This window comes from Phaethon aethereus, assembly GCF_964289735.1.
Source record: "Phaethon aethereus genome assembly, chromosome: 6".
In the NCBI taxonomy this organism is placed as follows: Eukaryota; Metazoa; Chordata; class Aves; order Phaethontiformes; family Phaethontidae; genus Phaethon; species Phaethon aethereus.
In genome coordinates this window covers 20,714,849-20,740,297 of record NC_138580.1, presented here as the reverse complement: position 1 = coordinate 20,740,297, position 25,449 = coordinate 20,714,849, and the positions used below count along the sequence as shown (strand labels likewise).

The window sequence follows — 25,449 nt, the reverse complement described above, 5'->3', positions numbered from 1 at the left end:
AACAGAAACTACTCAGCTTTTCAGGCTCAAAGGAGGGGCATTTGTAGGATAACTGCAAATAAGCAAGTATGTAAGTTAGTGGAGAGGAAAGGACTGAGTAGGTCTAGGCTTTTTGTATAGAGGTATTATGGAGAAGTAGTGAGAAAATACTCCCAATCTTTGTATTTGGGGCTTATAGATTGGTACAAACCTTATATGAAGCTCTCTTAATCTCTTCTTAAACTATTCCAGCATCATTACAGTTTTGAAGTAGGGATTGCATTTAGCTAAGTACAAAAATAATGACCTGGGAAATTATTCGTATAGACTCCTCTAAATAAGATTTAAGAAAATATGTACTGTTGTGACTCTGTGATAAAACATGTTACCAATTCAGTCCAAGCAGTCTCAACGTACCATGAGGAAAATGCATGGTTTGTGGAGCTCTCATATGTGCTTGATTGACTGCTGTTGTTGGTTGATTTCTGTGTAACAGAAATACTAACATGAGAAAGGCTTCTCTTTCTCAAATGAAACTAGCTCCTTCAGAAGACAAACGTATGGGGACAGTAAAACTGAAGCCAGTGATTCAGCCACAGCACCAAGAATCTGCCTTATGTGTCTTTGTCCACTCAAAAGTGGACACAGTTCTTCCTGCAACCCATGTTTCTCTTTGCTTTGATTCTATGGGTGTTATTAAAAACATTTTCCTGTGGAAAACTTAACACTTGATAACAAATTGTTTACTAATACAACCAGCTTGTAATGTTGACTATCAGAAAGTACAGTTGATGAGAATTTTTATCGAAGAATCTTGTTTTAAGTATGTTTAAGGGTCAGTTTGACCCAGTGGTATCATAGCTATAACCCAGGGCAAGAAGGAAGCTGACACATGAGTTAGTAATTCAAGGATAGCATTAAAAAGGAGTTCAGAGTTTGTGGTACATGTTTCTTGGCCAGCAAAAGGACAGCAATCTGCGGAGAACTATGAACTGACATATTTGGAGATGGCTTTTCAGTGCAGGGTTTGGGATCTAGACTCATCTTGCTTTGCCCTTAAACTGCTCCAGCTGGTGTGTTGTGCTGGTACTTTTCTGTGGTGCGTTAGTCTCTTAAAATAGAAGTATTTAATAGGTGGATAATTGTATGAAGAGACAGAAGAAGAGAGATCATGATGGCTCAAACTTCATTGTGAAGTTCCTAGGTGTGTTATAATATGTATGTTGCTTTACAGGTAATATAGTCTGTTTTAGTGCAACTGTTTTTTGCATAGGAATCAATCATTATCAACCCTCTAAGAAGATGTACTATATGTTCTGTTTGAGGAATAAGACCCGCTTACATTTCTTTATGTAAGAGACTACACAAGTAGAAAGGCAACAACTCACTGAATCACTTAGAAACCTTTCTTTTGTGGGGTGATTTTAAAGAAAATAGTTATTTGCCAAAAGTATGCAAATGTACCTATGCAAAAAATACCCTGTATGTGTTTCCACAGTCATGTTGATGGTATTAACTGACTCTTCTAGTAAAGAGACAAAGTGACCGTCTGTGCCAAGCAAGTGCAGATAGCACCACAAATAACTTACCTGACTTTATGTTGGTCTTGTGTAATAATCTTCTTCCTTAGCTTATAGAAAAAAACAAGTACAAAAAATAACATCAAGGTTTTTTATAAACCTTAATGAATTTATATTCACTAGAATTGTTTTTTTATCTACAGAAGCAAAAGCTGAGTCTGATTTGCTCTTGTTACCTATAAATGCCTGCATTCCTGTGTTGTCTGGCAGAGCCAGGAATAGATCAGCTGTTGTGACTCCGTATCCAGTGCCTTAAGTACATCACTGACCTTCCTCTACTAGCAGGATATCTCTATTCCATATGTTGTTATAAAACCCTTACTTGGAGCTACTAACTACAAAGAGCTTTTCAATTCTTGCCCACTCAATTTAGTCACACTTTCTTTAGTAGCAAGAAGTAGAAGTGGTTTATATTTTGAAGTATCTAAAAAGTATCTGTACAATGTTTTCAGAACTGTATCTGGTAGCTTAGTGACAAAAATAGGAGTGAAAAGCTGCATGAACTTATTCGTTTTAACAGAGCTCTCATGCAAGTGAGCTGGATCTGGTTTCCTTCCTGTCCACCAGCACCAGCAAAATTCTTTGCAAACCTGCCATGGACAAGTCAAGTCTTCTACCTGTGGAAAAAAAGAAGGGATTCTATATGTTTCCCTGAAGGCATCATTGTCTTTCAAAGCCTTCCTGTATCTCACATTTATCAGAAGAACTCCTCTTGGCTTTCAGACGCTGAAGTGATTCTGCAAGGCTTGCACTTAGAAGTCGAGGTGTGATTTGTTTTGTTTTATTTAATTTTATTAAATTGGTATTTCTGAAATTCAACATTGAGGAATACCTTCATCTCTTATTTTTAGTACTCTTGGGTGCAACTGATATGTACTTTCATTAGTATAAGTAAACTACTGTAGTATTTTTGTTTAAAATCAAATCAGATCTGAATTTATTACAAACTCAAACACAACACTGAAGTGTTTGCTTGCCTCTCTAAATAGGTCTGCTCTGTATATCTGACTGGAGAAGATAAAATACAGGTAGTCTCACTGGCAAAAATAATCCTCTGCTTCACCTTGCAGATAAATAGGTCAATATTATTCATAGAACAAAAGCTGCATGTGCTTTTCAAGACCCAAGGACCTTCAGTACCCAGGGGTAAGCAAAAATGGCCTGGGTTATTTTTGTTTCTTTCCCAATAAAGACACTAATGCAATACACCAAGATTTACAGTTACCGTTTCCCAAACATTTTTCCATAAGATCCAAGCAAAAAAGATTGTGGAGGGACTTTTTTGCTCTGGTGCTGCAAACATATGCATGTCTAATATTCCTGGGAGTAAAATGCCTACAGGATCAGGCTCTGGTACCATCAGTTGTTTTCTGACTCTTACGGCGAAATTTTGAAGCTATATTATAGAATTTTGAGAACATGCTCCCATAGGAAATAAAAACTTTGTGCCTGAAAGGTAAAAACCTAATTGCAAACACTTGACATTTATCATAGTTATCTCTAGTAGAAAAGGATGTTAATTCCAAATATTACCGAATTAACACTTCAAACTTGATCTCTAGAATAACTTTTTATTCTTCTGATTTCTCAAAACAGTCATAAGGATTTTGGACTGGAGCTTAAGAGAGAAAAATAAAAGTAAATAAATATAACATATTAAACTTAGAAAATTAGCTGCTATGCATCTGTTGCTGCTATAGACTCAATGTAAAATGAGTCAAAGTTAAAACTGAACCTTTATTATTGAGCCAAGGAAATGGCTAATATCTGCTGTATTTTTAACTGGCTTTACGGCTTCATTAAAAGCTCTTGTTTTAAAGCTAACTGAACAAGGATCAAATGTCTGTCTCCAAACAAATTCTCTTTGTGACTTGGCATCAGTTTCTTACCAGTTTTTTTCCACCCTGTATGTCTCAATCAAGGACAACAGGTTTTGAAAGTTTAGGAAAATATTTGTCTTCCTGTAAAATATTGTTTACTTCCTATTCCTTGGCAGTATTTTATTACTATTTGAGATCTGCAGGTAAAATGCCAGGGCATTGCAGGTTTTAGTTTTTAGGAGGGAGCTGTATTTTTTTTCTATTTATGGTGTGTGTTCTTCTTGTTCATCAACAGGATTTACCAAAGCTCTACTGATTTTAGGATTCTAGGAAAGTAATTTAGCACGAAAATAGATGCTTTGAATCCAGATTCTGAAGTATCTTACTGGTGCCAGTGACTTGTTATGTAGTTTTTGCCACTTACAAAACTCTCAAAACAGAAAATTACATGAAATCACATTGTTTAACTTGCTAGTACATAGGTTCTTATGTCCTGGAGATGCTATTTTTTTCTGGACACTTTGGGATTATTACAGAGTGTGCTCATTTCCAGTTACTGAGGGGCAAAACCACTACGAATATGATCTAGTGGATTTTAGTATGGATTGTTATAATATTTGCCAAGTCAGTTCTGAATGCTTCTAGGACATATACATCAGTGTGTGCTAAATAATATACTTGCAGTAACTTTCTATGAAACTACAGTAGTCTGCATATCTGATACATTGTTGTTTGAGATGTTATGAATACTTAATACAAATAATTTTTGCAGAATGTCTGCAGTCTTCACCTGTGGTGAGCAATGTTTCGGATGTGAACTGCTTGTCCAAGAGTTATAAAGGAAATATCCAATGTCGCAGTTCTAACATCTGTTTAATAATTTGGTTTACAACAGGATTATTGCTTACTCATAGCGCGTAAAAACAGAAAACTGTTTTTCTGCTGTTAGGCACATCATGAGACCTTAAAAAAAAAAGGTTATGGCTTTCCTTATTGTATAAGCAATTTAAAATCTTACTTTTTGGCAAAGAAGGAAAGAAAAAACCCTGGCTTCCTTAGTAGAACCACATTAATGAAACCAGACTTGTTATGCAGATATTTGATACATAAAGTAAATATGTGAGTGGGGGTGATGAACAACTTGAATTCATAAAACAGTCTTAAATTTCATTCACTTGTAAGATTATATGTGCCACGTTTTCAGGCCTTTGTTGCATTGCAAAGGCAGAAATTGCATTACATTAAGTAAAAGGGGAGTTTTGCTGCTGCTGCACTGAATAAAGGTAGTTAAGAATCATAGAATTAAACTCCATGGATTCAGTGCATCCATTCTTATGCTCAGTTACTTTTCTGAAACCCTAAGATCAGAAGTACTGAAGAATATTATATTTGCTGGAAAAAAACCAAACACTATAACCACTTAGTGTAAAGTGCTAGAACACAGTCTTGAATTATTTGGTTTTTGTTTTTGTTTTGACAGTGAAGACAGGGTTCTGAGTGATAGAAATGCATGTTGTTCTGCTTATTTTTATAGCCAGAGATATCAGTGTGGGCCTTTCCAAGGACAGAAGATGAGTTTTCAAGCTCTTTGGTTGGTTGATTTCTAGTTAGTCCTACCCCAGTTTCTTCTGTAATTGGCTTTGAGTAGGACTGGATTCACATAAACAGAGTGACATTTACTACATCCTTAGTCTTTTCTTTGCACTGACTCTCCAATATTTGGGTTATGAGAAGTTAGGCTTCAGGGAATATTGCTAACTACTTTGTTCTGCTTCGTGTTATCACCTGGATGAAGGTTGGCAAGGTCTGTGAAAAGGAGACATGAGTTTGTCTTCAAGAAGAGGAACATCGCCTGCAGTTATGCCAATAACTCTGCAGAAATGGGTATGGCATTTATATCAGTCTCGTAATTCTGACTTTAGTATGGGTTGGTAATACATTTGCTGAGTGTAAATAAACAATGTTTAAAATAAACAGGGCTATATAATTTTTCACCTAATTTTTTTATTTCTCTAGTGTAATAAGAATTTTTCTGATAAATGTAGATTTTTTTGAAATTTCATTATGTGAAATATGTTTACACAATATACATAAATATACATGTGTACATAATTGGATATTTGTTACTGTGCTTTTTTCTCTGTTACTGTAATTCTGTACCTTGCATAAGGAATTGATTTTGCTTACACATTAATGTAGTTTTTAAATGTAAAGTGTCATAATTGCATTTCAGAATATTAAAATATGCCCCTCTAGAAAGCTATGGTACTTTTCCTAATGGAGGGTTATTGGAGTCTGCTTCCACAGGCTTTGGATCAGCCTTTAAACACAACATACTTTTTCCTCACCCTCTCAGGCTAACACCTTACTAGTGGATGGTCCATCATATATTTTGGGCATCAGAGTAACACTATACAGTGTTTCTCCATTGCCACCGTACCTTTCCTTTTTTGCTATCTTGCTAAAAAGTGGAAGCAATGCAAAATCATTACACCTATGTGCACTGGGATTGCCTAGTGTAACTCTGTGCATTGGGGGTATCTATGAAGTTAAAAATACACACATAAGTGAAGTATGGAAATATGACTTTCTGCTAAGCCAGATGTATTAACTTGTAAAAAGTTACTTCAAACAAACTGTAAGTAATTCGTTAGTTGGATTTATTTTGCAAATGTGTAGATATTTTTCAAAAATTCATTGCTGCATGATATGCCTGAATCACTGCTAATAGACTTTTCTGTTACTCAGAGGCTTTTAATATACCAGCAGTGTGAAAAATGAAATTTGACTGAAATATTGCTACAGTATTAAATGGTTCTCATGAGCAATTCAAACAGGACACAGCACATACTTTATGGCATAAACCCAGTGGGTCTGAAGTAGTGTATGAAAACACAGCTCTTATTGGTTTGGGATGTATGGTATTCTTTAAGATTACTTAGGTTGTTTGAGTTAGAGGGGAGAAGCCTGTGAGCGTACAATTTTAGTGGGATTGATTGGTACAGATTAGATTATACTTCTGTGTTAATAACATGATCATATACTACTTTTCTGGTATAGTAACTTCTCTTTCAGGTTTAGATGTATGCAAGATGTGCTCTTACACAGTTTTATCCTAACAATTTACTATATCTCTGTTACACGTCTCAAAAATACGCTTTTAAAAATTGTGGTTTAAGTTCAGCTTCTCAGCTCTCATCCTCTGAATCCTGTGGTTCCCTCCCCTTACTCTCTCCTTCCCCCCAACCCCCTACCCCATCTCGAATCTTCAGTTGTCATAGTTATTTTTGGCTGTTCTTTGATTATTTATATGTTAGGAGATGAAGGTCTTTGTTCTTTCAGTGTCTGGTTGTGTTGGTCTCCTCTGGTATGCGCATAGCCAGTACTTGGTGCTATGTGGGAGGGGAGAGATGTGTAACTTTGCTCAATCCAGCATTCAGAAGGTTAGGAAACCCATTTTTAACTGTAGTGTATATTTTAAAATGGATTGCTTTTCTTCTTTTGCTGTTGAGAGGTGAGCATCATTCTCCAAGGAAGCTTAAGGGTTTTCTCTTTTGACAAATGCTTGGGGAGTAAGATCATTTTCTGTGCATTCTCTCCTAACTTAAAACACAAATATTTTCACACTGCTATCAAATTAGCTGTCAACAGTTATTGGATTTACTTCTCTTTATCTGTGCACTTTGTAAGCCCAAAATAAACATAATGGAAGCAGGAGGAGGAAGCAGCACAGGATGTTGCTTAGGTAGGTGGGTATTCGGTTACACACAGTTGCAAAAATTCTCAAAGGCATGTGCCCTCACTGAGGGGTCACTGTATGCCAAATTTAATAGTCCTGTTTATGCTTGTGACATATCTATCTATGCATGTAGAATTCCTCCTGAAAGTATCTCTTCTCTCTGTTTTGAAGGTGCTTTTGTTATTTCTGTAGCAATACCCTACTTTCTGGAACTGGAATGCTGCAGGGAGGGAAGGCAGGAAGGGAGACAAGAGCGAGCCTTGCTTGTAAGGGGTGACATTTCTGCATGCATGCACATGTGTAGATTTGTTTTTGTTTCTCATGGACGTTAGAACTTTAGGCATCACCCTTGACTTAAAGTAGTGCAACTTCTATTTCTTGTAATGCAAGAAGGATCTGGAAATGTAAAAACGTTACATTAGCAGTGCATGGTCAAGGGAAACTTAAGCATTAGCTCATAAAGTATTATTTTAGGCTATCGATCATCCCCAATCACTATTTCTTAAATTCATGGAATGGGTAATTGTGTAAGAAGTCTAGTTTAATTATGGTACTGCAAAAATTGTAAGTCTTTTTTTTTTTTGGTCTTTTTTTTTTTTTCCCCTCCCTCACAGAAGTTAACATTTTGCATTACCAATGTGCTAATCTGGCTATTCTTGCCAGTTTCTTGAATACATGGATTTTTCTCATTTTCATTCCAAATATCTAATATGCTTTGTCCAAAGTTATGTCATACTTCTTTCTGTTTTAAAATCTGATATGAAGTACTTATCACAGTTGACATGTTTTATTCTGAAGTGACATATTTTTTACTAAAGCTGCAGGACCTCGTTTAGGTTCCAAGGGGTGTCTTAGCACAGGCAGGAAAATGACTTGCTTAATAAGCATGGGGGATTATGCATATTGAATGCTCTTAAAACCAGATTTCTAGTGTGGATATAGACTACATATATAATTAATCCAACACAGTTAGAGTAAATGTTGTCTTTATCTTTTGTATGAATAACTTTGTACTCCCCTAAAAATGTTTTTAAGAAAATAGATTTAAAAGGTCATAATGCACTTAAAACACTGTTTTACAGTCAGTTAACGACCAATCATTTACTCAAGATAAACAGCCATAAGTCTACTAGACTTGTTATGTGATAAGAAGAAGAGTGTTTATGTACCTGATGTTGGATGCAAGGGGTATAGACAGTGAGAGTTGTCATTTTTTCCACAGCAACTGGGAACTTTATAGCACACTAGGTCACACGATGTTAAAAAGCCTTGTGTACCTAGGCAGTATGTATTGCAGCTGAATAATTTCCGGTGAGACTTGAAGAGGTTGCATAGTATCTTTTTAAACGGAAGAAATATTGATTAGAAAATGAGGATGTGGTTTAGATTGCTCAAATCTAGGACTGGTATAAGCATGCAAATTTCAATATGCTCTTGCATCTTTATTCCATCCATTTTTCTGGCCTGAAATCACATGCTGCTTTAATCAGCACTTGCTCCTCCCCTAACGAAAAATGGTCACTTAAGCCAAATTGTACTGAGAATTAGTAATGTCTGTCTGCAAGGCTAAGAGCATGAAAGTAATTTTTCGGTTTTGCATTCGGGTTCCCTGAGATGAAAGGCCAGTGTGCTAATCTAGGAATTTTACATAAGGCACTTTAAGTGACATGATAATGGTGTCATTAAATGGATACCTTTTATAAAATAAGTGCAGGCAGACAAAGCGTTCATGTATGAAACATCTCTTTGTAAGGACAGTTTGAAAAAGTCATTTAAAGATGTATAAACAATACCCATTCCCTTTTTGTCTTTTGTACAGTAATAAAAATAAAAGAAATACAGTAATAATGTAATACAATAATAAAATAAAAGAAAGGGTAACATCCCGGAAGAATTTGAAGATAGAGGTTTACATCAGAGATGGACTTGAGTGTGCTTTGAAGACTTTAGGAACAGTGGTCAGAAAACCTGTGGTGGTTGAGGGGAAGCATTTGAATCACTGTAAGGTCTCATTCCAGTGGAATGTTTTGTTTCATGACTTATTGGGGCATCTGAGAGAAGATAACAGGGATAACCACAGGTAAAGCAGTAAGATGGGCCTGACTGGAAATTCAGTATAGGATTAGATCTTAGAGATAAATTGCTAGATAAAGCGTCAGGTTATGCTGCTACTGGATCTGCAGTTTGATACAAATAGTAAAGGTTTTGAGCCAGAAGAAGAGCTGAGGAAGGTTGAGGAGGAGGAATATATATGGGAATGAGCTGACACCCAAACTGAATTCAGGAGACTGGTAGTGTGTTTTTTGAAAGAAGTTTATGTTTTAAAATTTCTAGAAGGCCAAGCTAGTGTGTAGGCTCAAGGAAAGGTCTTGTAATCTCTGTGTATTTAACATGTACTAAGATAGCTGCATTTTTTTGGGGAGATCTGGAATTCTTGCTTCCTCTTGATAGTAGATAAAAACTTTGTGAAATTAGTTTTACAAGTATCTCCCTCAGATACTTGTTAGAGGGAGCATGCAACTTTCATGTTAGCTGTGGAAGGATTCATGAACTGCTTGGAATTCAGGCATCCGTCGTACTGTACTTGCAGATACTAAGTTACCTACTCATGACAGAGGCTGATGTGATGCTGGAGATTCAGTTTGTGGATCACAGGGAGGAAGCAGGGTGGCAGACTAGCATTTTCTGTCTTTGTGGAAGAGATCTGGAGGAAGGAGATCCAGGAACCGTAGGAGAGAGCTACTAACAGGGCCTCCTCAGGGGAAAGTGTTGCAGGATTTTTCCCCTCTCTGATGATATTGGCCAGATAAATCTAGATCTGATACTATACTTGAGAAGGATTCTGTGACCAATTTTTGCTTTGAATATGTACTCTTTATACTCAAGCAAGCACCTAAAAATGGATTCTGGTATAGCAGTCTTATATGAGTTGACCAGTCATATTTCCTGCTTTGAAAAACATGAAACCAGTAAAGCTTCCTACCATTTTTATTGTGTATAAAAATGATCCCACAAGTATAAATGAAATGAAAATTGCTAACTTTAGCAATACCTATGGTTCAGCTACTGAGGTGGAGAGAGATATTTTTTTCTATCCTGTGACATTTCAATGTCTACAAGCAATGAAATTTTACAGAATATTTTGTACACAAAATCGTCAATGATCTTGGAATTTAAAATGTATAGCACTGTGCTGCATAGTTGCTGTGAAGGGATGTATGTATGTGTGTGTGTGTGAGTAATAAGTGCACAGAGCTTTTTAAAAAGTCTTTTAAAATCTCAGTGGTTTGAAACACTTGGTCATTACTTGTCCCTTGTATAGTTTGACAAGGTTTAGTGGCACAATTAATGTTGCACTCTGTCTCCTCTCTGTCTTCAGTTCTTGAACAAATCTTTGATATGTTTTTCAGTTTCTTCTTGCCTTCTTTGAACATCTAACATTCCTTATACAGTAACCAAGGAAATTGGCAGTGTTTAGTGCCCTACTCTGCTCATAATCCTTTTCTGTTGGCAGAAATCCTTTGGAAAAAAACAGCTTTTTCATCAACTGAAGAAAGTGCTTGGCCATTTTCTAGCTCTAGTACTTTAGTCTTCTGTTGAATAAATTAGGCTTCAAGAAGTCAGAACTTGACCTTCAGACTGTGTTATCTAGCCTTGAAGTATATCAAGAGCTATTGCTGAATAGTTATTTCTGCTGGTAGTAAATCCTGTACTGATTACGCTGCATTGCTATATATGAAGGGGGAAACTCAACAAACTGCATACAAGATGTTGGCATCAGCCCTATGCGAAAATCAAATTTCACTTACTTATGTCTTCTGTGCATTACTTTCAACATGCTACAATACATAAGCAAGTACCTAAAAAATTAGAAAATTTTATTTACTTTTGATACATTGAAGATATACTAATGTATACAAAGAAAATTCATCACCTTCCACCAAGGAATTTTTCATATTTAAGCTTGCTTTCTTCCTCATTTTCATGCTGTTGCTATGGGTACTGGCCATACCCCATGTTCCTCCACTCCTTGTTTCTCTGCCTATGTGTCAGGAACAGAGGCAGGACGAACCCAGCAAAATGTCAGCTGCCTAAGGGCCTAAAAAAAGAAGTTATTACTGTATGATCAAAACTTCTGAACCAATATAATGCTATTGTAACACTGGAAATTTTACCCTGGCTCCAGTCCATCTTAGTCTCCTACATTTGGTAGTGAACTCCTAAAGTTTCTTTTTTGAAGTTGCCTTATTTAGTTGCTTTCAACCCTTTATTTATGATTGCATTATTTCAAGGTAACCTGTTTTTCATAGTTTAGTTATGCGAACAGATTTATTCTGGCAGAGTACAGCACATAATGGGTGCCTAAGGAACAGTACAAAGCAAGGTGAGTCAAACTTTCCAAGTCACACTTTCCAAGAATACACATCCAGCTTCTTGAGCCAGAGTTGATAGGCTCTCATCATATTTCTCGTAACATATTTCATCTCCTCTCTCTGGCAGACCCTACTGGCTGTCTTGTACTGCTGACCTATATCTCTACCAATACGCATGCTTGGGCATCAGAAATGTTAACTTGGAGAGATATCTTTGGTTCCTTTCTTTCCCATGCCCTGCACATCCCTGAGGTTACAACTTCCTGTTATTTGTATCTTTGCTGATACCTTTTCTTTTTGGCACCACTAAAATTCTTACGAAGGACTGAGACCTGGGAGGAAGTGTTCAGCTGACACCCTTAATATTTTTCCTTTATTTCCTACTAGAATCCTCTGTTTTTCACTATCCCTCAGCGTACTCTGATTTCTTCAGTCTTTTTCATCGCTCTTGTTGCATGTTGTATCATTTCCACCTCTGACCTTTGCCCTAACGTAACATTGTGCTTTTTTCTTAGACCACTTAGATTGCTTTTCTGAAGCAGTTAATTCTTCTTCAAGAGGTCAGCACTTAAATGGTATCTAGACTGAACAGCAATTGGAGCCCACTGCTTGTCTTGTATTAACTTGACAGCCGGACTTAACTAGCTCATCGAATTATTTGCCAGCGGTGTGTGCAAACCCTCAGTGTTGTCATTTTTCCTTTGGTCCTATTGATTGTAACGTGTTGGATTGGTGTCTGTCACCATCCTTTTGGTTATCTTGTTTGACAAGACTTTTTAGGATGGTCATAACACAAATAAAATACATACATTTATGATGATATGAACATGGCTTCTTTGTGGGGGAGAGAAGCACCAGCCAGACAACCCAGAAGACCTCTGAATGTTGGGTATCACAGCATGTGTAGAGATGAGAAATGTGCTACTGACTTCTCAGTTTTCCTGTATGACTGAAGGCTGTTTAGTCTACATACCTCATTTTTGTTTTAGAACAAATGATTAGAGGTATTTCTGAACTGCATTTCTGAAATGATTAGTCTCTCCTTATTACTACATCATCCACTTAACATTATTTTTTTGTTCCACTTTGTTCGCTTGGTTTAGTGAGACTCGCCTGAATTACATGACTATTACATTTTTGCTGATTTCCATGCCCTGGTACTCCTGGTCTTTTTTTCTGTTCCTGTAGTGGTTTGGACTTGTCGGCAAAATTTTCTGACAAATCTGTAATAACGCAACAGTGTATAGTTGAAGGTCTTACATGGTTTGAGCAGACTTACTAGCTTTATGGCAGGTTTTACTCTATATTTGGATTTTATGCTTTGGCTGGATGAAACAATGCTATGTGAATAAAATGAAAGACAAGTAGCAAAGAGCTGAGGGAGAAAATGTTTCGTCAGAATAACTATTCTACAGCAGTTAAACCTTGCTGTTATATACCACCAGTGACTAGAAATAGATACCTGGAGACAGTACTGGGCTGGAAGGATGTTATAGTCTGACCCAGCTAAGTAGGTTTTTAGGTCTTATACCAAGTGGCAAAGTGTTTCAGCATTCTAAAACAACCATTTATTATAGTGGATTAACCTACATAGCCTTTGTCATATTTGCTCTGGACATTCCTTGTACCACTCCAGAAATTCTGAGAAAACTTCCAAACTGTATCTTCTTTAGCTAAAAATAAAAACTTTGCTTAGTCTTACAGAGTCTACATTCTTTTATCCTCTAGTGACCTCCATGGGAATTCATAGGTGATAAATGCATTCTTTGCTTTGAAGCTGTTTTGTAGTTCAAGCCAGAACTTTTGTATAAAATTGTAAAAGTGAAAGAACATAAAAAAAAAATATTTTATTTTAAAAAATATTTTAGGACTGCTGCAAAATAAATGTGAAACTAATTGGTTTCTTAATGGTGTTATTCAGAGACTTGATCTTTCTCAGCTTCAGCAAGAGATCTGCTCTAGTGAGAAACCAGCAAACATAGTGTGAAAAACCTGGTAGAAACAATAGGTACTTCTTTTTATAGCTAGTATTTCTTCAGAAACATAGAGTGCAGCCAGAATGTGGCAGTAACAGATTTGCTTTCTCTTGTGCTGGAACACAGCATTCTATTTATCTATGACAAGCAAAGGATATGTTGGACAAACTGCACTATTAAATACAGAAAGCCTAATTTAAATAATGTTAGCACTTTGACATAAATAGGGACAAGCTATTCAAACAGGAGGCTGATAATATTCTGCCCTTAACTTTGCTGCACACAGAAAACAAAAAAACAGAAGTGGCTTTTAGTGGCTTTATATTTAAATGTCTTTCTCCCCTGATCTTTATACATGACTTCTTTGGAAAGTAGTGTAGCATGTGGATAACTTCTACCATGTATCTAGTTTGGGGGATAAAGAGCACTGGTGCACTGGGAACTTTTTTCATTTTCGGTTCATTTTCTATTTCACAAGCTCTTTTTATTTTTAAAATGAAATACTGAAGTTCTTCCTTCAAGTCAGATTCTTTGAATCCTCTAGTATGATTTTCCATCCTCTCCCTCTCTTTAAGTCCAGTTAGTCTAACTGGGGTTTTTTTCCATCTGTAAGCACTTTCTAAATGTTACTATTGTGTATAGTAAAATGTAAAGCTGTGTATTACTATTAAGTATATAAAAGCTATGTAAAGTTAAGTCTTGGCAGGCAATGTGGAGGCAGAGTGAAGATACTACATACTATAAGTTTACTAATAGGGCTAATAAACTGTTCACCTCGACTGAATTAACTTTTCATGAAGAAAAGTTCATGTGAAACTACACTCTTACTAACCTTAATGCAATAATCAAGTCTGGCCTGAATATTGATCTCTCTAAATCAAACAATAAGGTTTTTGAACTTTTATCATAAAGGACTTGGTTTGGGGGCAAAATATGAAACTCTTAGCCACTATCTAGATGAGTTTTGTACCTTGCTGGTTATTTTAGCAATTTTCTCTGTATTTTGTGAGAAATATTAAAGTAGCTCCAAGTGAAAATAATAGGTCATAAAGCAAGCACATTTTAGCCCAAATAATTTAAGCTTTTTGCTGTGAGCTGTATTGGTTGGACTTACTGAACTATAGGAATGAGCATGGTGATTCTGACACTAAGACGTGGTGATGCATGGCTAGAAGGGAGAATAGCTTGAGTACAAATGTACTTGTTTGGAAGCTTGATTATGTTATGTTCTCCACTGAGTTTTACAATTACTTTCCCTTGGTTAAAGAATTTTACCCAGTTTTCACTGGATTATCATCATCACTTATTTATTCATTTTTAGTGGATAGGAAGATGTAAAACTCTTGTCTTCCTCACTGAGGTCTACCTGTCTTATGTACTGGGTTTAGATTAACTGGGGAGCCATGTGTACTGTGCACTGAGGTTGAGAAGTGACCTACATTTGATTAGCTGTCTGTAAGTAAGTGGTTCATAGAAGACAGGAATAGGGAACCTTCTACCTTTCCAAGGGCCAGGAGGTATTTTCAAATAACTTTGCGTCAGGTGTTAATGTATACACTTAGCATTACTCAATAATGTAATGAAAAATAACTAAGACTTATTTTTAGCGTGCCTTGTAAGACATGGGTTCTCCACTCTGATTTAAAGATTAGTATGAGTAAGAGTCTGAAATAACTGAACTATAACTAACTGTTCTAAAAATGAGCCATTCATTCCAAGTTTATTTTGGAGTTTCTTACGCCATGACTCCATCTGCATAATAGCTCTTCTTTTGAAGGACTTGGGGAAAGTTATTGATACCAAATAATGCGAACTGCATTATTCTACTGACATTTTTTAGAAGTATGGTGATTAAACCATTCTGGTAACTGCTATGAACAAGGTGGGGAAAAGTTTTCATAAATTTAAGAGTGGATTTTCTTCTAGGAAGAGACTGATTCAGGTACTGGTAATACATTCTTACCTACCTGCCTGGCAATGGTGATTCAGAAATTCACAATGCAACACCCCAAAATTAATCATCTGCAATAGTCCTTGAGCTTTTCCTCTTTCTCAGGACTGAACAGAAGTTTATACCCTATGCATATCAGATGAAGTAATAGATGGAGCTTAATCCTCCATTTCTATTGATTTTAGGATAGACTGAGCTTTGCCATTGAAGTGTCTTTAAATTTTAGACTGTATAACCTTCTGTTACCTTTAGGTTTTGCCTTTTCATTTCCAGTGTCCCTTCTTTTTAAACGGTCAATTTTATTTCACCTGTAAAGAGTAGATCTGGGAACATACTCTTCCATATCTGTTGTGAATAGTTAATGCAAATGAATTGGTTCACTGCTCTGCAGTGTGTTTATCTTGTATAAGTGATCCTTTGGCTACTTAGCCATCTAGCAGACCTGCTAATTTTCTTTCATTTCTGCTATTCCATGGAATTATGTTATTTTCAATTTTTGCTAATGATATTTACATTTCCTCACAACTTCCCAGTTATTCATACACATTTCACCAGTTGTACTTGAAATGCCTCTTTAACTGCTTTTGTTTGGAATTCCCATAGTCTGAAAAAAATCTCTGGTAAGGCAGAATAATTTGAGGTTCTCTATTTAAATAAATTGTCCTGTCCAACCCTGCCTTTCCTTATAAAAAATGTGCATTCTTTTTAAGGACTTTATTGTGGTTTTTTACTTCTATAGATCCCTTTGCATTTCTTACTCCTGATTTGGTCCTTTGTTGTGGTAATGGCAGTTGATGGTGGTAAATTGCTCCCTTCCTATGTTTAATCTACGTGTTTATTACTGCAATTCTTACTTACAGTATGTTGAACTTCACAAAGTAGCTGTTGTTAATTAATTCTCCAATTAATGTAAATTTCTGAGCAAAATATCATATAATTATAGTTATTCTATAGTTAACAATAATTTTACTTTCTGCTCTAAAAGCAGTTGTACTATGAGTTAATTGTCTAAAGCATGGAAGTTGCTTTCTCTAGACCTTGCCTTTTGTTCAGTTTTATACAGAGAAATTAACTCTTCTGTAACTATTTTATTACTATTTATAACTATATTTTGCCTTCTGTTCACTAATATTGAAAAAGTGAATGTATCAAATTCAGGATTAAATAATGATATTTATATTTTAACTATCCTGTTGTCTTTCAAACCTTGTTTCTCTTCAGTTTTACTGATGTTGTCTTTGAGATGATTGCATGTCAGCATTGTCCTCATTCTGCCATTTTTTCTAACATCATAATATGATTGTCATAACCTTTGTTTTAAAGAACTTTGCTGGTATATTTTTGCACATAGCTTATAATTTGGAGATCTGCATAATTTAACCTCCTTTTTTATAATACAACGTATTTACACATCTAAAGCAGTAGTCATATGAGGAAGTCTAAGTGCTCTACAAATCTTAATGAGTTCAATCTGTTACCTTGCTGTACAGAAACAGATTTCAGTTCCTCTGCCCCATTTTACAGAAAGGAAACCGAGGGAGTAATACTGACTTGCCCAAAGTCAGGTGGCACATACATATTTTAAAACTAAGAATTGGACCTTTTGTGCCTATAGGTAATCTCAAATATTTTTTGTTACTTCTTCACATTGCTATTTAGTTCCTTTTTTTTGTGTGATTTTTCCATTCATGGGCTGGATTTTTCCATTCAATCTTCTGCTGGATTCGGTGGGGCCATACTAAGAGTCTGGGGGAGGGAGTGACTGTATGTACACTTGCCATAGTGCCATAGTAAACTATCAGAAGACTACTACAGAAAATAAATAGACATTGTTTTAGTTGATAATGAGCACATACTGTTACCATGAAATTAACAATTTTTTTAATACCTTCTAACAAAATATTTATGTCTAAAAAAAATTCATTGTGTGTTGCGGCAACAAATTCATGAAATGCTAGAGAGATTGAGCTTGATAGTGATCTTTAGCTGGAAACGGACATTATTTTTGCTCTTTGAAATGTCATTTTAAAAATGGTTAGATTTTGGAAATATATGAGATTTTTTTAGATTGTGGTAGGAAAGGCAGGCAATCTTCCTAGACTTCGCTTTTCCTTTCTTGGCAGTTTGGTTTCATTGCAAGACAGACATAATTGATTATTAGTGGTTTTATATCTTTTAGTGCTCATGGGACCATACCTCAATCTATCAATAATAGGTAAGTGTATGCAAAGTTCACTTTTGGTCACCTGGAAGAACAGCTCCTCATTCTTTGGGCAACTACTTCATTCTTTGATGTTTGCTGTCCTTGAAATGAGTGACTTGGATTACCTTCAGTTTCTTTAAATTGATCTCCCAATTCTTCAGTATATGGTTTCACAAGCCATACAAGGTGCTTGACTTTTCCTTAATAGCCTTGATGGTCCTACTGAAGAAGATAACAGTTTTGTTTTATTTCATGTCACTTCTAAAGTGTCCAGTCTGCCTATTTTGGCTGTTTTTCATACATTTTCTGTTTTGTACCTTGAGAAGAAAGCAAGGTATTGTGTTGGAGCCATGGAACAGAAAGTCTTGCTGGCAACAGGATCTTAAAATTTCCCTTCCTGAAGTTGATAGGAATACAGGGAGTCTGTGCATGACAGAAATTTTTAAGTCTAATGCTCGTGTCACCTAAGCTACTGTATATATATCCTGCATGGGAGCAGCGTTCCTTCTGCCTCTTGAAGCTATGCTCTGTTCCAAATAAGAAGTCAGGATTCACCAGGACCTGTATTTTACATAATTTTTGTTTTTGGATTGCATGCTAGAACTCAGATTTGCCCTCTTCCCCCGTGGACAGGCTTCCAGGTAATTGTCCCTAATCACTGGGTCACAGTTAGTACCTGCCCAGTTTTACATTGACAAGTCTGTGCAGAAATCGTGTGGTGCCATGTGAAATCTCCTGTGGAAGTTCACAGCATTAACAACCACCGTTTTGGATTTGGGTGCCTAAAATATTAACGAATCCTCTGTTGTTTTGTCTCTGTGCTTTAGTTCTCTCTGTTCGTTCTTCATGGGGACACGTACAGGACAAAGATTTGAAAGCTTCTATTGTGGCAATTGAGAAAATAGTTGCATTATGGTGAGCAGCTTCCGTTTATCATTGTGCGCACCCATCGTGGTTTAGCCCCCGATGGCAGCTAAGCCCCACGCAGTGCTCGCTCACTCCGCCACGGTGGGACGGGGAGAGAATTGGAAGAGTAAAAGTGAGAAAACTCACAGTTTGAGATGAAGACGGTTTAATAGGGAAAGCAAAAGCCGCGCACGCAAGCCAAGCAGAACAAGGAATCCGTTCACCGCTCCCCGTGGGCAGGCAGGTGTTCAGCCATCTCCAGGCAAGCAGGGCTCCATCACGTGTAATGGTTACGTGGGAAGACAGATGCCATAACCCCACCCTTCCTTCTTCTTCATCCGAGCTTTACATACCAAGCATGACTCATATGGTATGGAATATCCCTTTGGCCAGCCTGGGTCAGCTGTCCCGGCTGTGCTCCCGGCTCCCCGTGCACCGTGCAGGAAAAGCCTGGCGGTCGGGCCAGCATGAAAAGCCGGACGGCCCTTGACTGCTTAGCAACAAATGAAAACATCAGCACGTTATCAACATTTTCTCATCCCAAATCCAAAACACAGCCTCACACTAGCTTCTGTGAAGAAAATTAACTCTATCCCAGCTGAAACCAGGACAGCACTTTTTTTTTTAATGATAGGTGTAAAATTCCACAAACTCTGATAATCCTTTTGGCCTGGAAATCTTCCCTTTGGAGGAAATACTGGAAGATGGCCTTTTAACTGTAGACTGGGATATTTAAAGGGAAAGGCTTGCATTCACACCTGGTAATGAAGACAGCAAGTTTTACTAACACACTTTTTTTTTTTTTAACTAGTCGTGAGTTAACGTGCCCTTAAATATGTTTATGAATGTGGAATTTTGCTGATTCTCTCAAAACAAGACAGGCTATTGCTAGAAGTCATAAAATAGTTCAAAATGTTAGAAATTTCCAGGATCTTCCACTGTAGTTCAAATACACTCCAAATACCACTACCCTCTGCCAATATCAATAAGCAAAAAACTTTGTCTAGCAGGGGGCAAGGTTGGAAGTTGGAGAACAAATGCTTCAGGCAAATAGCCTGTTAGTTAACACTAAAGACAGAGGTTAGCACAGTATCAGGCAGGATCTCGGGAGAAGTATGGCACCCTGGAGTGTAAGACTTTTTAAGGCCTGGTTTTGCATACAATAACCGCGCATTTAATGTAAATGTGACTGAAATGGTAATGTAAGTACAAAACGTGTGACGTTTTATTCATGGGGAAAAATAATTGTACAAAGGATAAATCATTTTTTGATACAGGTTAGGTCCTTGTATCTTTATAAATAAAAGTGGCCTGATTTTTTTTTTTTTTTTAAAGGTGCTGACCATCCACTGATTCATGGCTATACAGAAGCATTAAGAGTCATGTAAATGTCAGGTCATTTTGATGGAGGCACCTAAATATGGACTCCATTTGCTGAGTGGTTCTTTTTCTGTTGTATCTACCTGGCTTTTTTCACATGTTAGGACTTAGTTTGAAATTTGAAACTGCTCAGTGTAGGGTATGGTCTTTCCATATGTTTGTGTAGTTTCCGCAGATTGGAACTTCTGAAAACAGATGGCTTGAAGATTCTGAAGAATCAGACTTGGACATCCTCTCTTAAAAGTCTATGAAACATTATTTAATTATTGTAGTGGAGATGATGATTGAGTGTGGAAGAACACTTGGGGAATTAGAGTCTAGCCTTCTCTTGCTCCTCCCTCCTCCCACACTGATTACCTTATGTGCTCTTTTACGTATTCTTTTAAACAGTTTCTGATTTTTTTTGCTCCTTCTGATTTTTTTTTAGTATAAAAGCTAGTGTGTGCTTTATCCTTTTCTGTGTTAAATACTAAGTTGTATTTGTCAATATTGATTTTATATTCTGAGTTCAGATTATTAGTGAAATACAAACAGTAATATATTTTATTTTGAAGCAAGATATCTGGGATCTTGGTTGATTTTTAATATATTGAAAAATGGAAAGAGGATGCGTCGGAAAGCTATACCTCCTTGCTTATTCCCATAGGCAATGGAAATTATTAATGTTTGTCATGCTCATCTTGGTGCTTTCCTCTTCTTATAAGAAGATCTTGGAGCTGCTAATTTCTTATTTCCAGTGGCTTAAATGGAAGATACTGAGTTGTTTCTTTTTCTGACCTTGGGAAGAACTAAAATCTCCTTGTATTTATGAATTAGACAGGAAAGAAGAAGGTATGAGCACTACTGAGCCAACTTTTTCTAACTGTCTACTAATATGTGTTGGCAAGGGAAGTTAAATAGCTTGCTTTAGAACAAAGATTGAGAATGTATGGTAATGAAAAATGTAATGACAGTTTGTTCTCAGTTAGTAGCTCTTTTCTTGTGTGCTATTTCTCAGACAAATTTTCAGGGGAAAAAATGGAAGAGAGGGGGGATGACTGGCCAGCCTAATGCATGGTGATAACGGGTAATAAAAATAAAGTGGTTGCTCAAGTTTCTTCATCTCTATAGGAGGTCAGCATAACTGCATCTTCAGCTTAATCCTGCCACCCTTTAATTCTTGGAGCACCCTCTACTTCTGGGAAGCTAAGTTTTTATTGCAAAATATTTCCCAGGAAAAATGAGATTTTGAATTTATTCTTTTCCATGTGATCCACTCCCCTTGGAACAAATACATTCCCAACAAATCCTACAAGAGACTTTGCTTCAAGCACAGCAGAAAGCACAGACTGAGCAACTTTTTCTAATTAAAAAACTCCTCAAAGGTCACTCTAACTGATGAGATTTACACCGTCACATTCAATTCATTAAACTAAAACTGTAACAGAAGTTCAGAAGGGTCTGTTAGGTGACTGCCTGTCTGTTGTCTTCTGCTGTATTTGAATCCTTTGCAAGGAAGAGAAAAAGGGCACAGCATTTGTGTTTTATAAGGTAGCATGTCATAGCTGTGAGCTGGGGTGATCTGTTGTCTTAGACTTGCACAGGATTTATTTCCCTATACTGAGAAAGCCAAGTGAGAATACCCACAGAGAATATAAAATCTGGTTTTTTTTCTCCTTTTTGTTGTTGTTGTTGTTGTGTTGTGTTGTTTTGTTTTAGCTGTGCTATAGTCCAAGGCCACCTCCAAGGCTTCCCACTCCCTGAGTTGAATGGCCGCAGGCAGCTCATTATCATGACTTGTGTTGCTGTCTTCAGCATTTTAAAAAGTCTTTTCTATTTGTTCAGCAATAAGACTGTAGTCATCTGCACTCTTAACCCTTTTAAAAAGAATTTCTGTAAAAATCGTCCGTCAAGGGCCTCAGCATGGACTGTACGTGCTCTTGCTGTAAAACCAGCATACCACCTACCTTGATGAGTACCTGGAGAAAACTGTAGTTGCTACTACATGCTGGCAGCATCCCTAGCCAGGGCACTGGTGTGGATTCTCACCCTGGTTTTATTGTGAGAATATTGAGAAATAGAATAGAATATTTAAGTCAGAAGGGACCTACAACAACTATCTAGTAAACACAAGGGAAGTCACTTTAATTCTCCCCCTTCCTTTCCCCTCCTGTGCATGGTCTCTCTCCTTCCTGGCACTTCAGCCTGTAAAATCTATTAGATTCAGCCTGAGACAGACTTGCTGGAGAGGCTAATGAAGTTGTCCTCGACCTTCAGTGCTGCCCAGGGTAGGACACATTTTAAGGTGATGGGATGCTGTTTTGTCTACTCACCTGTACAGCCCTCCATCCCATTCATAGTGCACCCTGCCAGACACCTCTTCTAATTCAGTCTTTGAATCCTTGTAAATACTACAGGAATGTAAATAATTCATGCTGGTTTATCCTGAACTGCAGAACATAATTTCTGTGCGACTGGAGTAGGAGTTTAAGTTGTGTGTCTGGTACCAGACCCTACTGCAAGCAGGCTGCTTGGTTCCCTGTCTCACTTGCTCAGTGGTGGGAATGCTGCCAAAGCATAGACATCTTATAAAACCAACCATAGCCACCAACCATGGCTGCTTTGGCAGTATTGGTCGTTGAATTTAATATTGATGTGGTCTTTTTGCCTTTTGTATTAAAGGTAAGTACTGGCCTGTAGCTTAGACCTTGGATTGACTTTCTCCATGCTCTGCCTGTTTTCCCGGGAAGACTGTGCTTTGAGGTGGTTGATTCATGAGTAGAGAGAGATTTTCACCACTTTAGAAGCATGATTTTAATGTTTTCCATATCCTGGAGATCGGTGGTGTGGCAAGGGTGGCTGAACTTTCTGTGGAACTCTTGGACTGTCATCATATATCATCTGAAATATTAAAGCAAATCATAATGGACTTCATGCTTATTTAATATGCATGGCCAAAGTTTGTACCAGAACTGCCATATATGTATTTCCATAGATAAAAGCAGTTTTTTGGAGAGGAGTAAGGCCATCAGTGTACTTCAATCTCTACACAGTTTTCAAGTGGAGTCCTTTTTCCTTTGTTCTGACGTTTGGAAAGCATGGGTGAGCTGACCTGATATTTTTTTTTTTTCCCTCCCCCCATTAGTGGGAGAGCAGCAGGTGGGAGGACATACGGTTGCAGCTCCTTGCTAACGTTCCTACCAACTTAGGCACAAAGCAGAGAAGGAGCCTCTGTAACAGGTTAGGGCAACAATACCTTGCTGATTTTCATTAGATGCTTGAAATGAGCATGTGTTTAGTAAGGCAGCAATTAAGGACTGACTGACGATAACATGCTTGTTTGTCTTTAAAGTAAGACCTTGTGTCCTGATGCTTAATGAAGGGTTTACAATGCTATTTAGGTTTTGTGCATAATGTTCAGATGAGGTGTGTCATGTATTCTGATAAATATGGATAAATTGAATAAACTGAGAGGATGATTTTTGAGAAAAATTAAAAACATCGTGGACACCCTTTGTTTTGAGGGTGTCTGTGCTTTGACAGGCAGGGTAGTTTAGCCTGTGCTGAGGTCCTTGCTGTTGCGGCCAGACTGTCACTTGCAAGCGAGCTGCTCAGTGTTTCTGTTGGCACAGTACGCAGCAGGCACTGCACTGGGGATAGGCATTCAGACTCCTGCTGTTCTGGTAGAGGGGGAATAATGTTGCTCAGTGTTACTTCGCACTAGTAGAAAGTGTAAATATTGGGGAATAAATCCCATTCTTAAAGGTGAATTCATGTCCCAATCTCATGATGTTGAGTGGCTTTTGGGTGAAAATGCTTGTTTGAAAATACAGAGTAAAAAAGATGCATTCCAGACTGCATCACTTAATGTGTTTCTGAGTACCTGGAAGACTTTTATGACATGTTTAATGTTGCATCAAATCTTCTAAATCTACCCTCATTTTTACCTGCCTGTTTGTGTTTATAACAAAATCTCAAACATCATTTTTGGAATCTCATTAGATTTTGGAATAGAGACCATGGCTCTATTCCAACATACAGTACCACAGATAAGAGCTGATCCATGTATCAGCAGCCTCAATGTTTGTCGCTTTTTCTGCTTTGTCTACTTTTAAAAAATGAGGAAACCTAACAGAGTATTGAGTTTCTTGACTGCTGTGAGGAATATGAAATTATTTTCTACTCTTATATCACAAAAACCTCTGTATTTAATGGGATTAGTTACTGTGCAGAGCTTACGAAGACAGAGCATAGTGATTTGCATCAATTCCATCCAACTTGCTGATTCATCTGATTCACTGGTTCATTCTCCTCCAGAGAAAAAAAATACAGCAAAAAATGTTCATGCCTTCTTTCAAACAGTCAATATGCAATAAGACTTCCTCAGCCTCTTCATTTGAAACTAAGCATAAGCAGGTTCAGTTCAAGCTTTACATCTTCAAAAACTTACTGGACACCTGTTATTCGGGAGTGTAAAACATGAACCAATGTTGAAAAATACGAATTTTTACTGAAATGTGAAAGTAAAACTGACAACTATAAGTCATGAGAGTTTATATTTCCCTCCTTCCCTTACCCCCCAACATACTTAGAATAAAGAAAGTTGGAAAAATACTGAGATAAAACATGATAAAAATTGTGTACTTTGTGAGATTTTTTTTTGCATGTACATCTTCTAAAACATGTTGTTTACTTTCCTGGTCCTCATATGAAGGTAATTCTTTTCCATGTATGACATTTTTGGTTCTGCATGTATGTATATATGCCTTTTTTTTACTTATAGTTGCAGTTCTTGCTTGTCAATATTTGAAGTAGCTCTGTAGCATCTTGTATTTTTATTGTCTATAGAATTCTGAGCGTCTTGAATATGATTGCGGTTCTCTGAACTAACTCTATCAAATCTGCAGTCATAGAGTTCATCAGTTTCACTGATTACCCTCTGTGGTTTCTTCCTTACCTTACATAAGAAAGTACAGTTTCACCAGGTTTATTTACCTCTCCATTACAGTTTTTTTTTTTAAAAGTGAATGTGTCCACTGTCGTGTGATAAGGGATGTCCAGTAGCCAAATTTAGAAGTGGGATGTGCTTTGTTCAGCTGTTTTGTTCTCAATTACAAAATTGTGAACATTGCACTAGAGAGAAATGGCTGTCTTTAGTATTGCATCCTACATGTATAGGTTCTTGTCTCAGTCATGAAGCTGAGAGAGGAACATATTTGGACTAACTGAATCAAAGATTAAACTTACGGATATTTTAGCTTTTTTAATTATTGCAGGTAATTAAAGTGTATAGTGAAGATGATACCAGCAGAGCTTTGGAAGTACCAAGTGATGTAACAGCCAGGGATGTATGTCAGTTGTTGATATTGAAGAACCACTATATTGATGACCACAGCTGGACTCTGTTTGAACAACTTGCCCACACAGGTTTAGGTAAGACTGATATTATATAATGGTAAGGCAGTAAATGAGGAGTTTGGTTTTCATTTTCACATAGAGGTACAATTGTAATAGAAAGCCTTGGAAAAAAATGATGGGAGAATTGTGTGAATTTGTTCTTTTT

At 37.0% G+C, this 25,449-nt stretch overlaps 1 protein-coding gene across 1 annotated transcript in view; it reads left to right on the top strand.

Annotated features, from left to right (window-relative positions):
• Window positions 1–25,449, top strand: part of GRB14 (growth factor receptor bound protein 14) — a 67,572-nt gene that overhangs the window by 14,811 nt on the left and 27,312 nt on the right. The window contains exon 3 of the mRNA XM_082001457.1: window positions 25,163–25,319. Within this exon, the coding sequence (XP_081857583.1) occupies window positions 25,163–25,319 (157 nt within the window). The remainder of the gene's footprint in view (window positions 1–25,162; window positions 25,320–25,449) is intronic.